The sequence below is a fragment of the Puma concolor genome, chromosome C2 (assembly GCF_028749965.1).
Source record: "Puma concolor isolate L17-30 chromosome C2, mPumCon1.1.hap2, whole genome shotgun sequence".
Classification (NCBI taxonomy): Eukaryota; Metazoa; Chordata; class Mammalia; order Carnivora; family Felidae; genus Puma; species Puma concolor.
Window position 1 is genome coordinate 27,261,685 of NC_141675.1, and position 16,958 is coordinate 27,278,642.

General features: G+C 36.9%; 1 protein-coding gene across 6 annotated transcripts in view; it reads left to right on the top strand.

Annotated features, from left to right (window-relative positions):
- ATP2C1 (ATPase secretory pathway Ca2+ transporting 1) overlaps positions 1-16,958 on the top strand; it is a 174,690-nt gene that overhangs the window by 84,414 nt on the left and 73,318 nt on the right. For all 6 annotated transcript variants that reach the window (XM_025913230.2, XM_086674279.1, XM_086674278.1 and 3 more), the window contains 3 exons: positions 1,669-1,704; positions 4,597-4,658; positions 9,447-9,555. In XM_025913230.2, the coding sequence (XP_025769015.2) occupies positions 1,669-1,704; positions 4,597-4,658; positions 9,447-9,555 (207 nt within the window). The remainder of the gene's footprint in view (positions 1-1,668; positions 1,705-4,596; positions 4,659-9,446; positions 9,556-16,958) is intronic.

Consider the following 16,958-nt stretch of genomic DNA (forward strand, 5'->3'; position numbering starts at 1 on the left):
CTCTCTGCACTGTTAGTGCAGAGCCCCATGTGGGACTCGAACCCATAAAACCACAAGATCATGACCTTAGCCTAAACCGAGTTGGACGCTTAACCGACTGAGTCACCCAGGCACCCTGACAAGCTGTGGTTATTAAAACTTAGATAACTGGCATACTTTTTTTAAGGAGAGTGAGTGAAATGAACCTGTCACTTCAAGAAAATAACTGACAGCATTTATTGCCAGTGATAAAATTCAAGCATGTAAGTGATAGAATTCTGCAGAATTTTTATGAGTTACTATGTGCTAGATAGCTTCCTGATATTTAAGATTATTCTAATGAGATCAGTAGTGATTTCAATGAATATGATTTTTTTCTATTATGAAATGTGTCGTCACTTAAAGATTTGAATAACCAAGTGAATCAATATTTTCTAAATGACCAATGCAAGATGTCACAGTATTTTCAGTGATAAAAGATCCTTTCAAAATGCAAAATAGATCAATAGATTTTACTATCATAGATTATGAAAAGTTCACTGAAGTAGTTTAGATTCCACATTGCAAATTACTTCTAAGTAACTAACACTTGTTTAATTATGGTATAGTAGCTAAGAGGAATATCCATAGTCATCTGAAAAAGCTTTTAAAATACTCCTTCCTTTTCCAGCAATATCTGTATGAGCCTAGGTTTTCTTCATATATTTCATCCTAATCAACATATGATAATAGATTGAATGCAGAAGCAAATATGAGAGTCTACCTTTTTAAAAAATTATTTTTTTAAGATTAAAAAAAATTTTTTTATTCAACGTGTTATCTATTTTTGAGAGACAGAGAAAGACAGAGTATGAGCAGGGGATGGGTAGAGCTAGAGGAAGACACAGAATCCAAAGCAGGCTCCAGGCTCTGAGCCATGAGCACAGAGCCCAGAGCGGGACTCAAACCCATGAACCATGAGATCATGACCTGAGCCGAAGTTGGACGCTTAACCGACTGAGCCACCCGGGCACCCTTAAAAAAATTATTATTGTTTATTTATCTTTGAGAGAGAGAGAGAGAGAGAGACATAGAGTGAGAGCGGGGGAGGGGCAGAGAGAGAAGGAGACACAGAATCCAGGCTCTACACGGGGCTCGAACTTACCAACTGTGAGATCGTGACCTGAGCCGAAGTCAGATGCTTAACCAACTGAGCCACCCACGTGCCCCTAGTTTTGTATTAAGGCAGACATTAAAGATAGAAAAATTGAAAACACTTCACTTTTCTCACAAATTTTTTTTATTTGGAAAAGCGTATTTTTTCATAAAAAATGTTATATGTGTTAACATGTGATAGGTTTATTACTTTTTAGATATAAGGAGAAGTTAAAACTGAGCAGTTGAGAAAGTACTGATTATGGTAAATGTCAATAGATTATAACCCACATAAACAAAAGCTGGCCTTCAGTTTGTAAGAGCGTATCTGGATCTTGAGATCAAATTTGAGAAGCTTTCCTAGGGAATGCAAGCCACTGTCAGCTATCAGTCTTTCCCCCAAGGCAAAGTTGTGATTTCTTCCCCAGTTGATCTCCATGCTTAGAGTCTGGTATCTGGGGACTGCGGACAGAGTTAGAAAAATAAAACACCATAAACAGTTATTTCTGAAGTTAAAATGTCTCATTTAAAAGGTGGTTTCTTTGTTTTGTTTAGGCAATACTTATCGTCGTTACAGTTGCCTTTGTTCAGGTGAGTAGGCAGCCTACTTTGTCAACATGAAAATGGTATTTTAGTTAATTGCTTAAAAAAACCTAAGGTGGCTTATGGTAAAAATCTGTGGTTATTGGGAGATGATAATATTGGGCAGAACAATTTATTGTTTTTGAAATGATTTCAGAAACCGTCAACTCCCCAAGGAGATTTGTGGGACTAACTTAACTGCTTTGATTTAGAGAGTAGCATGAAAAAAGTGTAGCTTTTTATTTGACAAAGTTAAAGGTAATTGAAGCAGATGGAAACAAAGAGCACAGTAATAGAAATAAAATCTAGCAACAGGTTTAAAAACTCTTTACAATTAGAAAATTGGGCCAGGGGTTAAATTCCTCATTTCCTCCACAGAAAGAACATCCTGATCTGGATCAAACTTCCTATTCAGCATAGACATTGAAATAGTAAATAAAACATGATGAAGAACCCCTTTTAAAAATGAATGTGAATAATGTGGAGATGATGTCAGGATTTTTATTGTAAGTGTAGGCATAGATAAAAATGTAGGGTTTTATGTTTAATATCTGATAACTTCATATTTTAGAACAGTGTTGGCAAGACTCATTAAAGGTTTTAAAGCATAGTTAAAGGATTAGAAAGAAGGATTATTCTAGTTTAGGGAAAATGTAATATATGATATTCAAGTTCATGTTGTTTTGAATCTTCAGACTATTTTAAGTGATTGTGGTTATTTTCCTATGCACAGTTAGTTCCTTGGGTATTTGCTATCATTATCCAGGCTTCCTATGGCAATCTCTAATTTAGTAAGTTCTTAGTTTTACAGTAATCCTCTTTAGAAAAGTTAGTTGGAATCAGATTATCTGTAGCAAATTTGTAGCTCCATCAGTGGACCTTCAGGGATTCTGTTTCCAGGGAATCATCTTGCTTAGAACAGATAAAAGTTGCCTTGGGGAGGTGGAGCTAGTCTAGCAGAGGTCATTCCAGGCTGGTCGTCCTTCAAGGCATCTCTTCATTCAGCCATACGGGTGGTACTACCCACTTGACCAGTAACCGGAACCTTTTGCATCTTTAATAACACTTAAGAAATATGGAGTGACTTTCTGCAGAAGGATTCCTACGGTATTATCACTATGTATAGGAAGACGGTAGTAAGTTGTTCTGTTGGCACATAGAAAATGCCTACCTCAAAAAACCCCACAAAATTGCGATTTTAACATAGTGTGGAATTTTCCACAAAGATAGTGTGTTATATACACTGTGAATGCAGTGGCAGAAACTGCTAATATCTTGGTGGTAGGTTCATTTGATGGAAAACTCAAGAAAAAATCCAAAACATGTATGAAAAGCCCAGTTTCATTATACAGGTATGAGCCTTTTACCCAAATGTACCTTGAAACCAACAAAATATTGTATAAACAGAAGTTAACCCCTCTCTAAAAATATCCTATTTGTTGCCAGTTGAACTTATTATAATGCTTTGTCAGAAAACTACCAAACTCTATCTGAAATTGTTAATGTTATATCTTATTTAGTTTTGTGTTTTATGTTTTCTAGGAGAGTACTTTTATGTTTTTATATTTACTCCTTTTTCCCTGTCTTTTTCAAATCTCCATTTCTCACCCCATTGTATACCCTCATAGCCATGAAAATAGCTGATTGTTATATAGTCACACATTGATGCCACCTTACAATAAATTGAAAATATAACTTTTAAGTGTTCATTAGAGATGGCTGTCAGGTTTTTGGTGATGTGTTAAATGGTCATTTTGATATAGAAGTATCTCTGTAGTTGTAGGGAGTAAAGCCTAAGAAGTCTGAAAGGGGAGGTAAAGATTGGGCAGCTTCTATGTCCTTTAGAATTGGTGTTTTCTATCCTTCTGTGGAACTTTTGGGTAAAACTTTCAAATTCCTTAATATCCTTGTTACAGTTGGGGGGGTATCTTACAATTTATAAATCCATATTTATGGATTTACGTTACTCACATTTGTTCCTCTTGTCTAGGTGAATACTGATTTAATCCTGTTATTCTTACACAGCTTTGTATTTTCTACTTGAAAAAGTTTGTGATGGGTGTGAAGTTTTGATTAGTATTAGCACTGCAGTCGTTTCAGAGCACTCCCTTCTCCCTTCTTAAACTTAGATCAAAGGATTGGTGTGCTCAGTGCAGACAGGAGACAAAAATAGCAGTGATGTTGGGTAAAGCAAGACTGCCCCTGGAAATGTGGACTAAATCGTATGGTGAGGGGAGGGATGTCTCTGACCCTCAGCTTTGATTATATGGACAGAGGAAGGCTGGAGCATCACAGAGTGAAGGCTTCTGAGAATGTTCCCTTTTGGATAATTCAGGGTGATGGGAAAGGTGTCTGTCAAAGTAATGCCAGCCGCAACTAACTCTTACGGAACAGATGTTCTTTCTAAGCAAACTTACTCCATAAACCTCTGCAGTTAGCATGTGTTTAAATCCTCAAAGCAGATGTTGCTTGCAGTTAATTGTCTTTGACTTCTTAGTCATTAAACACTAAAATTATCTTAATCCTGAGGTTCAATGATCTTAACTTTTAATGACTGAAAATTATATACTCTTTGGACACACTAATGAGTATTGTTCATTTTCTTATAAATAAACTGACCTAGGTTTCATATTGAATATTAACATATAAAATTGGGAATATTTAATTATCAAAATTGTTTGGTCACTATAATTTAACATTTAGTAAGGGACAAGCTTTTATGTGTTAGGAATATAAAAGCAAGTAAAGGAAAAGGTAAGAACTGGGGGAAGTTTTTAAAAAATGAGATTAATATTTACTTAAGTCTAACATGAAACATGTACATAGGAACATATGTGTTTGTATTTCTTTATAAATGTTTTCTCTTAATATTATGTTCTATTTTTTTTTTTTTATAAATAGGAATATCGTTCAGAAAAATCTCTTGAAGAACTGAGTAAACTTATGCCACCAGAATGCCATTGGTATGATTCTTGTTTCTGATATGTTCTACCTTTTTTTTTAATTAAAAAATTAAAAAGAAATGTTTATTTTTGAGAGAGAGAAAGAGTGTACACAAGCTGGGGAGGGGCACAGAGAGAGAGAGAGAGAGAGACAGGGAGGGAGTCGCAGAATCCGAAGCAGGTTCCAGGCTTTGAGCTGTCAGTGCAGAGCTGGACACGTTGTTCACACCCACGAATGGTGAGATCATGACCTGAGTCGAAGTTGGATGCCTAACCGACTGAAACACCCAGGTGCCCCTCTTTTTTTTCACTTGAAGTATAATTAACATACGGTGTTATATTAGTTTCAAGTTTGTAATGATTCAGCAGGTTTATACATTACTCAGTACTCATCATGTAAGGTACTCTTAATCCCCTTTATCTGTTTCACCCTTAACCTCACCCATCTTCCCTCTGGTGGTCACCAACTTGTTCTCAGTATTTAAGAGTCTGTTTTGTTTTGTTTTTGTCTCTTTGTTCTTGTTCATCAGTTTTGCTTCTTGAATTCCACATATGAGTGAAATCATATGGTATTTGTCTTTCTCAGACTTATTTCACTTAGCATTACATCCTCTAGATCCATCCATGTTGCAAATGGTGAAATCTCACTCTTTTTTATGGCTGAGTAATATTCCAGCGCATGTGTGTGCGTACATATGTGTATGTACATGCCACATCTTTATCCATTCATCTGTGGATGGACACTTGGGTTGCTTCCGTATCTTGGCTGTTGCAGATAGTGCTGCAATAAACAGGCATGCGTATATCTTTTTGAATTAGTGTTTTCATTTTCTTTGGGTAAATACCTAGTAGTAGAATTATTGGATCATATGGTAATTCTATTTTTTAATTTTTTGAGGAACCTCCATACTGGTTTCCACAGTGGCAGCACCAGTTTGCATTCCTACCAACAGTGCGTGAGGGTTCCTTCTCTGCATGCTCACCAGCGCTTATTGTTTCTTGTCTTTTTGATTGTAGCCATTCTCATGGATGTAAAGTGATACCTTACTGTGTGTTTCTTTTTTAAGTTTACTTATTTTGAGAGATCGCGAGAGCGGGTGTATGTGCAAATGGGGAGGAGCAGAGAGAGATGGAGAGAGAGAGAAAATCCCAGGCAGCCTCCATACTGCCAGTGCGGAGCCCAGTGTGGGACTTGAACTCATGAAACATAAGATCATGACCTGAGCCGAAATCAAGAGTTGGATGCTTAATCAACTGAGCCACCGAGGGACCCTGCTTATTATGGTTTTGATTTGCATTTCCCTGATGATTAGTGATGTTGAGCATCTTCTCATGTGTCTGTTGTCATCTGTTTGCCTTCTTTGGAAAACTGTCTATTTATTCTTCTGCCCATTTTTAATTGGATTATTTGTGGGGTTTTTTTGGTTGAGGTGTATAAGTTCTTTATATATTTTGGATATTAATCCTTTATTCGATATATTATTTGCAAATATCTTCTCCATTCAGTAGGTTGCTGTTTTGTTTTTTTGATGGTATTCTTTGCTGTGCATAAGCTTTTTATTTTGGTGTAGTTCCAATAGTTAATTTTTGCTTTTGTTTCCCTTGCCTGAGGAAACATTTAGAAAATTGTTTCTATGGCAGAGGTCGAAGAAATTGCTGCCTGTGTTTTATTCTAGGAGTTTTATAGTTTTAGGTCTTAGATTTAGGTCTTTAATCCATTTTGAGTTTATTTTTATTTATGGTGTAAGAAAGTGGTCTAGTTTCATTCTTTTACATGTAGCTCTCCAGTTTTACCAGTACCCGTTTGTTGAAGAGACAGTCTTTCCCCCATTTTATCTTCTTGCCTCTTTTGTTGTAGATTAATTGACCATATAAGTGTGGGTTTATCTCTGGGCTTTCTTATCCTGTGCCATTGGTCTGTGTCTGTCTTCTCATTTGTATCAGCTTCAGTTTCTTTCATCAGTGTGTTATAATTTTTAGATGTAGATCTTTCACTTCTATGGTTGAGTTTATTATTGCTAGGTATTTTATTCTTGTTGATGCAGTTGTAAATGGGATTGTTTTCTGTTTCTGCTATTTCCTTATTAGTGTATAGAAATGCAACAGATTACTGTATATTAATTTTGTATCTTGTGCCTTGAGTGAATTCATTATCAGTTCCAGTATTTTTTTTTTTTTTTAATGTTAATTGTTTTGAGAAAGAGAGAGAGAGCATGCAAGCAGGGGAGGGGCAGAGAGAGAAAATCCCAAGCAGGCTCTGTTCTGTCAGCTTGGAGCCTGACGTGGGGCTTGATCCCACAAACTATGAGATGATGACCTAAGATAAAGTCAAGATTTGGATGCTTAACTGACTGAACCATCCAGGTGTTCCCAGTTCCAGTAGTTTATAGGTGGACTCTGTATGGTTTCCTGTATATAATAACTTGTCATCTGCAAATATTGACAGTTTTATTTCCTCCATACCAATTTGGATGCCTTTTATTTCTTTTTCTTGTGTGATTGCTGTGGTGAGAACTTTCAGTACTATGTTGAATAAAAGTGGTGAGCGTGGACATCCTTGATTTGTTCCTGATCTTAGAGGAAAAGGTCTCATTTTTTCACCATTGAGTATGGTGTTAGCTGTGGGTTTTTCATATATGGCCTTTGTTAATGTTAATGTGTCTTCACTCTAAACCTCCTTTTTGAGGTTTTTGTCACAAGTAGGTTGTTAAATACTTATTTTGCATCTGTTGAGATCATTATATGGTTCTTACCCTTTCTCTTGTTAATGTGATGCATCATGTTGATTGATTTGAAAACATTGAACCACTCTTGCATCCCTGGAATAAATCCCACGTGATTGTGGCGAAGGATATTTTTAATGTGTTGTTGGATTTGGTTTGCTTATATTTTGTTGAGGATCTTACATCTGTGTTCATCAGAGATATTGGCCTGTAGTTTTTGTTTTTTGTAGTGTCTTTATCTGGTTTTAGTGTCAGGATGATGCTGACCTTATAGGATGAACCTGAAAGCTTTTCTTTCTCTTCTATGTTTTTGGAATTGTTTGAGAAGAATAGGTATTAACTCTTTCTTTCTTTCTTTCTTTCTTCTTTCTTTCTTTCTTTCTTTCTTTCTTTCTTTCTTTCTTTCATGTTTTGTTTATTCTTGAGAGAGAGAAACAGAGTGTGAGCAAGGGAGGGGCAGAGCGAGAGAGGAACACAGAGTCTGAAGCCCACTCTAGGCCCTGAGCTGTCAGCACAGAGCCCGATGTGGGGCTCAAACTCACGAACTGTGAGATCATGACCTGAGCCGAAGTTGGACACTTAACCAACAGAGCCACCCAGGCAGGCCCCTTCAACTCTTCTTTAAATGCTTGGTAGAATTCCCCTGTGAAGCTCTCCGGTCCTGGACTTTTATTTGTTGGGAATGTTTTGATTACTGATTCAATTTCATTGTTAGTAATCAGTCTGTTTAAATTTTCTTTGTTTCTGATTCAGTCTTGGAAGGTTATATGTTTCTAGGAGTTTATCCATTTCTTCAACGTTGTCCAGTTTGTTGGCATATATTGTGTCATAATATTCTCTTATAGTCCTTTGTAATTCTGTGGTGTCAGTTGTTATTTTTCCTACTTCATTTCTCATTTTATTTACTTGAGTCCTCCTGAGGAATCTGGCTAAAGGTTTTATCAATTTTGTTGATCTTCTCAAAGAACTGGCTCCTGGTTTTATGATCTGTTCTATTGTTTTTTTGGTCTCCATTTAATTTATTTGTGCTCTAATGTTTATTATTTTGTTTCTTCTGCTGGCTCTAGGCTTTGTACTTCTTTTTCCAGCTTCTTTAGGTTTATTTGAGATTTTTCTTGTTTATTGAGATAGACCTATATTGCTATAAACTTCCCTCATAGAACAGTTTTTGCTATGTCTCAAAGATTTTCGACCATTGATTTTTTTTTAGAAAACCAGTAAGGAAACAGTGGCTTTGAATGACACATTAGACCAGATGGACCTAATAGATATATTCAGAACATTCCATCCAAAAATAGTGGATTGCAGATTCTGTTCAAGTACACAGGTAACATTCGTCAGAATAGATCACATATTAGGCCACAAAACAAGCCTCAATAAACTAAAAAAGATTGAAATCATATTATGCATCTTTTCTGACCACAGTGGTCTGAAACTAGAAATCATAAGAAAAAATCTGGCAAGAACACAAATACATGGAAGCTACATGACATGTTACTAAAGAATGGGCCAGCCAAAAAATCCAAGAGGAAATAAAAAAATACATGGAGACAAATGAAAATGGATTTTCACTCTTAGGAATTGATTGTGAGTAGTATAGTATACCTTTTGGCACCAGATGTGTCTGACAATAAGGTAGAAATGGTTAATCTAACATGAAAACTTCATGTTCTGTTCAGTGTAGCAAGTTGTAATATTACAACTTTAAAGTACTAATATTGAGATTCTTGAGACATGGATTTATTCAACAGAGTTGTTTTTGTGTGAGACTGTGTGCTAAGCACTGTCATGGGTGCAGTAATGCTCAGTCAGACTCAGATGAATAAGAAGATTGCTTCAGTTTTCACATCTTCAATTTGGACAATAACTGGTCGTCACTTTTTCTAGTGCTTTTTTTTGTCATGTGAACATCTTCATTACCAAGAGTAGAAAGATAATTATTTTGTGGTTTCTTATATTTGACTTACCTTCTTTGAAGTAGTAATACTACAATATATTTTTCCTTAGGCAATCCCACTAGAATTATTTTATGTAAGTGGCATGGCTTTCTTTTTTCAGCCTTGGTTGTTTCTGTTTCATATTGCAGTGTGCGTGAAGGAAAATTGGAACATACACTGGCTCGAGACTTGGTTCCAGGTGATACAGTTTACCTTTCTGTTGGGGACAGAGTTCCTGCTGACTTACGTTTGTTTGAGGTAAGTTTGGTGTTTTAGTTTCTTTGGGCTGCTATAACAAAATACTAAAGACTGGGTCACTTATAAACAACAGAAAATTATTTCTCATAGTTCTGGAGGCTGGGAAATCCATGATCAGTGGGCCAGCCCAGTTGCATTCTGGTGAGGGCCATCTTTTTGGTTCATAGCTGGTGCCTTCTCTCTGTCCTCACATGGTGGCAGGGGTGAGGGAGCTCTGTGAAGTCTCTTTTATAAGAACACTAATCCCATTCATGAGAGCTCCACCCTCATTTTAGCACATCTGAAAAGTCACACCTCCTAATACCTCATGTTTGAGAGTTAGTATTTCAATATATAAAGTTGGGAGGGACACAGATATTCAGACCATAGCATTTGGTGATCTGTGTGTGAGCAGAGCAAATACTCGGATGTAGATTAAAGGATAGACATTAGTAGTTGTAAGAATTCATAGTTGGGGCACCTGGGTAGCTCATTCAGTTGAGTGTCCGACTCTTGATTTTGGCTCAGGTTATGATCCAAGTGTTATGGGATTGAGTCCTGGGTCCAACTCTGCTTAAGATTCATTCTCTCCCTCCCTCTGTCTCCCTCCCTCCTGCCTCCCTTCTTCTCTCTCTCCCCTTCCCCCTCTATGTCCCTCTCCCCCTCTCAGTCTCTTGGTATCTAAAAAATATTAATATATAGTTAATTTGAACATTCGGTTTTCGAGTTTAAAAAATGACATATATAACATGTTTTCTTAAAATATATGTGTCTTAACCACAGAGTCTTTTGAGGTGTCCATTAGTGAATCAGCTGATGGTTACGGAAATGTGTGTTAGGCCTTGTGGGAGACACAAAGATGATGTAATGAATTCTTGTGATCAGGGAGTATACTATTTGTGTACATAAAGCACTCACCATAAAATAAGGTAGAACCTGGTAAGTGACTAAGAGAAGTACAAAGTATGGAGTGTGAAAATTTAGAGAAAGGAGTGGTTACTTCTGATTTCAGTCAAGTCAGAGAATGCTTCAGACAACATGGCTTTGGTGGTGAGAATTGAAGGGTAGTACTGCCCAGAGATGACGAAGACAATGAAGCAACAGTATTCAGATCACTGGGAATGTCCCAGTGTGTAGGACCAGGCTAGAATATGTTAAGGTAGAAAATGTATGGTGGAATAAGATTCAGGGGACCTTGGATGCAAAGCTCTACTTCAGATTTTATTGATTAGGAATTAGCTTTCAAGGTATAATGCAGCCAGCAAATAATCTTGCCCTTAATCTGGCTGCAGTATGTAGAATAGATTGATGGGCTAGAAAATAGAGTTTGGCACCTAGTTTAAGAGGCCTTTATAGCCTATTAGCATGCCAGTCTCATCTACTTTTGGAATAAACAGGCTGTTCATTAACACTTATAGAGCTGTCAGTCTTTTGAGTACTTATAGTATCCCCAAATTTGAGTGTTCTCAGAGGTAAGAAAGCCTGAAGAACCTTTTTGAACTAGAGTAAGAACAGACTTCATTTAATCCTGGAGTAATGGTCTTTTTTTCAAATACTTAAAATTTTTCCTTAAGAAGATACCATACTGCTTTAATTGGTGAGTGGAAATAATTGATAATATGGCAAGTATAGGGAATGTTGTGAATTTTGCTTTATTTCTGCCCTTAGTTTATCTTTTTATGTTACATCTGTTTGTACTCATTTTTTCTTTCTCTCTTCTATCCTTAATACCTAGTTTATGACAAGACCTTGGATTATTCTTCCTTAGAGATATGGTAGGCCTGTCATTTGATATAAATCATTTTCCCTTTCCCCAAAGGGTCCTAATTTGAATTCGTGGAGTTTATGTCCAGAAGCACTTGAGTGCTTCTCTTCCAGTTGAGAAGCAGACCTCCTCAGTGGGATAGTCAGAAGATGGTGTTTCCCAATGTTTGAACATTTTGAGCGGTATAATGACATAGCAACTTCAAAACACCATTTGACTTGATAAAGTATTTTAGGGTTTTTACTTAAATAAGGGTTAATTGATCTAAGAATTATTTCAAATTTTATGTGCAAGTAGAAAAAAACTAGTCAAGAGTTCTGGATTAGTATGTATTTTATCCACTCAGCAAATATACTTTGAAGACTTATTGTGAGTTCGTTAAGGGAGATTTTGACATTTTTAAAGTTTGTTGTAACAATTGAAAGCATATGCTTTGTGGAGTAATTTGTTGTTAAATGTTTTCCCCCAATCTGTTAACTTTTCAGACACTTTCATTAGCACATATTTGATTTGGCAGTGCTATATATAGTTAGGTTGATTTTCTTCTAGTTAATCCATGTTTATGTATATAGTTGAACATCTCTGAATCCTTTATCACTTTCCAGCCCTACTCAATTTACCTATAACCTTGATACCTCAAGCAGACTTCTAACAATTTTCTAAAAAGATTTGAAACTTTTGTGTTGCTTCTGGATTTAAACATATTAACCTACAACATAATAAGGCTGTTGAGGTCAGTTCTTCTGGCCACTGAGGCTATTTTCGGAATTAGGTTGGCTTTTTGGAGTGTTATTTGCTGAATTAGGCTATGGCGATCTTTGGATGGTTTTTTAAGGCTACCTGGTCATTTGTTTGATATTCTTATGTGAAATAAGCTCTTCATTAAGATTTAAAGGAAACCAAAAATTCAGTTACCTTGAGATACTATTAATTTCTCAAAATAAAACGTGGATTTCACTTTAGAAAAAGCAAACATCTGGACTTTTGCAGTAGAGTTCTCTTCTTGTGGGTGTGGTCTAAGACCAAGGTTGCCACTTTAGTGTTGTCATGCTGCTACTCTAGGGTTCCTGTCGTAAATTTTGATGGTTCAGATTTTGACTGTAAATCTTGCCTGGGTGTTCAGTTGCATCTGGTCTGCATGTTCAGAGATTTGACTGCTCTACAACTTTTATGTAGTATTACCTGTTTATAAGCTGTGTCTGAAGTCAGGTCAGGCTGCTATAATCAAATACCATAGACTGGACAGGTTGAGAGAGTGATTGCTCTCTCTCTTCCACTTCTTTTTTTTTTTAATTTTTTTTTTTTTTTTTTTTTTCAGCGTTTATTTTTGGGACAGAGACAGAGCATGAACGGGGGAGGGGCAGAGAGAGAGGGAGACACAGAATCAGAAACAGGCTCCAGGCTCTGAGCCATCAGCCCAGAGCCTGACGCGGGGCTCGAACTCCCGGACCGCGAGATCGTGACCTGGCTGAAGTCGGACGCTTAACCGACTGCGCCACCCAGGCGCCCCTCTTCCACTTCTTATAAAGCCACTAATCCCATTGTGAAGGCCTCATCCAGACTAGTTTATCTAGCCCTAATTACCTCCCAAGGTGATTGCCAAAATTGGAGATTAAAGCTTCACATGAATTTTAGCAGGACATAATTCAGTCCATAGCAGTCTGAGACTACCATTTCTTTCTTTCGAAAGAAGATTAATATTGATAACTTAAGGCATTCTGTATTTTGTTTCTTGGCCTGCGTCATTTTCCATAACCAAGGAATGAGCCAGTATGTGTTGGTGGCACTAACCTTGTTGACTTAGCCTTAGAGTTACTCATGGAGCTGGGCCAGTAAAACTTAGAGAATTGAACTATGGGTATGTTTTTCAGTACTTTTCTGAGAGTTTTTATTTTAATGTTTAGTAGTATTTGAGAAGAGGCACCACTGGCCATTAATTGGTGGTAGTCAATGGATTGGTCAGACAATGACTTTAGATGAAGGAGTCTTATAGACCATGTCTGCATAACAGTACATTTCGCCTTTTTGGAAACACAGCATATTTTTCTTACTGTTTCAGGTAAAGTCTGTATCAATATTTGAACAAAGAGTTCTTTGTAAGAGAAAACAATCTAAGAATCAGAGGAAAAGAGTTTCTTTTTTCTATTGAAAATATTTTACCTCTGTCAGGTTTAACTTTCTAACTAGGCCCAAAATGTTGCCTGAAATGTAGCAAGATTTTCTTTTACTTGAAGTTCTACATGATTAAGTCCATTGACACTTTCTCTTGTGGCTCTTGTGCTCGTGATTAGCTTAGGTCATTCTTTGAAACTGTCTTCAAGATCTAGGTATTGGGTACAGTTGCCTTCTATTTTTGAACCCAGTTTTTGATATGCTGATTTTCTAAATATCAAACTTTTTATTGATTTATTTATCTATCTATCTATCTATTTATTTTTATGTTTTTTAAATTTATTTTTGAGACAGAAAGAGAGCATGAACAGGGGAGGGACATAGAGAGAGGGAGACACAGAATCCGAAGCAGGCTCCAGGCTCTGAGCTGTCAGCACAGAGCCCGACGTGGGGCTCAAACTCATGAACCGTGAGATCATGACCGGAGCCGAAGTCGGATGCTAAACCGACTGAGCCACCCAGGCACCCCTGAATGTATCAAACTTTTTAAAGAGAACTACCACTTATGTGCCCGAGAGCCAAGAATTAGCCATTTTTAGGAAGCTAGATTATCAGAGCAATTAAATCTCTGAAAGATATCTCTATTAGGAGTCGTAGTCTACTGGGGCCATGGTCAGAAGTCCAAACTTAAAACAAGGCATTTGGCATTATATAGTGAGCCTTTTAACCTCACGAATCCATATACTTTCTTATAGAATAGCAGTTCAGCTCAGTGAGTAGTTATTGGTGTCTTTATGATCGTTCCTCCCTGTTTCTTCCTTCCCAAGTAAAAAACAAAGATAATGAGCACAGATCTACTTTGGCTAACTACCAACTCAAGGAGTCAGAGATAGTCTCCTTGACTGCAACTTTACTTAGCTGTTATATCCTTTTCTGTAAAGCTCACACTCTTTCACATATTTTTGTTAACTACTAACAAGCACCTTCCTCTTTGTTGGCTAATTTCATTAGAAGAGCTTTCTGTGTTAGAGCATTCTGACTTCCTGAGTTGTAGAATAAATTTTCCATTTACTCAATGGAAGCCTTGATTTTCTGGTAAAACTCAATTCTAATATTGTTTGCTGTGCTTTTTCAAAAAAGGATATTTTCAAACATTTGCTAGAATACAAACATGTCATGATATGTTAAATTTACTTATTTTGGTAATGAAGCTAATATAGGCAAATATAATCTCTCCCTTTGGATATCAGTCTGTGTTATGAGGTCATTTTAGTCATTCAGTAAATGTTTGAGTATTGTGTGTAGAACACTGTACCAGGCTTCAGGGCTTAGACTGAAAAAGGTACAGTTTTTGTCCTTTCTGCTGGGAGACCTCAACTTGCAAACAGTTGTGATTCAAAGAATAAAATGTGTCTTATGAAATGAATTGACTATGTGAGTTTAGGTAAGCCACTTAACTATTTTTAGGGTCTCAGTTTTCCAACTGTGACAGAGAGTTGCCCTAGGGCATTACATTTAAGAATCATCTGGGTTCTGTGCATCAGTACCCCAATGTTTATAGCAGCACTCTCAACAATAGCCAAATTATGGAAAGAGCCTAAATGTCCATCCACTGATGAATGGATAAAGAAATTATGGCTTATATACACAATGGAGTACTACGTGGCAATGAGAAAGAATGAAATACGGCCCTTTGTAGCAACATGGATGGAACTGAAGAGTGTTATGCTAAGTGAAATAAGCCATACAGAGAAAGACAGATACCATATGTGTTCATTCTTATGTGGATCCTGAGAAACCTAACAGGAACCCATGGGGAGGGGAAGGAAAAAAAAAAAAAAAAAAAAAAGAGGTTAGAGTGGAAGAGAGCCAAAGCATAAGAGACTCTTAAAAACTGAGAACAAACTGAGGGTTGATGGGGTGTGGGAGGGAGGAGAGGGTGGGTGATGTGTATTGAGGAGGGCACCTGTTGGGATGAGCACTGGGTGTTGTATGGAAACCAATTTGACAATAAACTTCATATATTGGAAGAAAAAAAGAAGAACCATCTGGATTCTGTTTTGGCAGCTCAGGTGTGGGTCCCATATTCTGCATTCTCTCTCTGTCTCTCTTTTTTTTTTTTTTTTTTTGTCAAAATTTTATTTAGTTAAGTTAACATACAGTTTAATATTGTTTTCAGGAGTAGAATTCAGTGATTCATCGCTTAACATAGAACACCCAGTGCTCATCATAACAAGTTTCCTCCTCAATATCCATTGCCCATCTAGCCCATCCCTGCCCCCCCCTCCCCCGCACCTTCCTGCACCAACCTTCAGTCTGTTCTCTATCTTTAAGAGTATCTTATGGTTAGTTTCTCTCTCTCTTCTCCCCCCCTTCTATATGTTTACCTGTTTGTCTCTTAAATTCCACATATGAGTGAAATCATATAAGTTCTGCATGATTTGTCTTTGACTGACTTATTTTGCTTTGCATTTACACTGTATCAATGTTGTTGCAAACGGCAACATTTCATTCTTTTTGATGGCTGAGTGATATTTCATTATATGTATACCACATCTTTTTTATTCATTCACCAGTCAGTGGACATTTGGGCTCTTTCCATAGTTTGGCTGTTGTTGACACTGCTGCCGTAAACATCGGGGTGCATGTGCCCCTTGGGATCTGTATGTTTTTAGCCTTGGGGTAGATATGTAGTGCAACTGGTGGATTGTAGAGTAGTTCTATTTTTAACTTTTTGAGGAACCTCCATACTGTTTTCCACAGTGGCTGTACCATTTTGCATTCCCACCAACAGTGTAAGAGGGTTCATTTTCTCCACATCCTTGCCAACACCTGTTGTTTCTTGTGTTGTTGATTTTAGCCATTCCGACAGGCGTGAGGTGGTATCTCATCATGGTTTTGATTTGTATTTCCCTGATGATGAGTGATGTTGAGCACAAGATCCTGCATTCGTAACTAGCATTTAGTCCATGCCCAAAGTGCTGGTCTATTTACCACATATAAAAAGGTAAAAAAAAAAACAAAAAAAAAACAAAAAACAAAAAACAACTTTATTGAGATATAATTCACATTCAAACAATTTACACATTTAAAATGTATCATTCATTGGTTTTCCCTATAGTCTGAATTGTGCAGCCATCACCACAATCTTAGCTATAGAACATTTTTATCACTCCCAAGAGGAAGCATTTACCTTTTAGTAGTCTCTATATTCTCTCTTCTGCCCCAGAGCCTGGTAGCCACTAATCTGCTTGTTCTGTCTGTATACACATGCCTATTCTGAACATTTCATTATAAATGGGATTAAATACATTGTAGTCTTTTGTGTCTGGCTTTTTTCAGTTCACGGTGTTTTCAGGGTTCATCTCTGTTGTAGCATGTATCAATATTTCATCCATTTTTATTGCCAAATAGTGTTCTATTGTATGTGTATACCATACAATTGTAAATCCATGTATGTTTAAAATGATTTTTGATAGAGAACTTTCTAATGCTATTTTGCTATATATAGTTTTTAAGTTCCTAAGTTCCTCCAATCCCTTTTTTT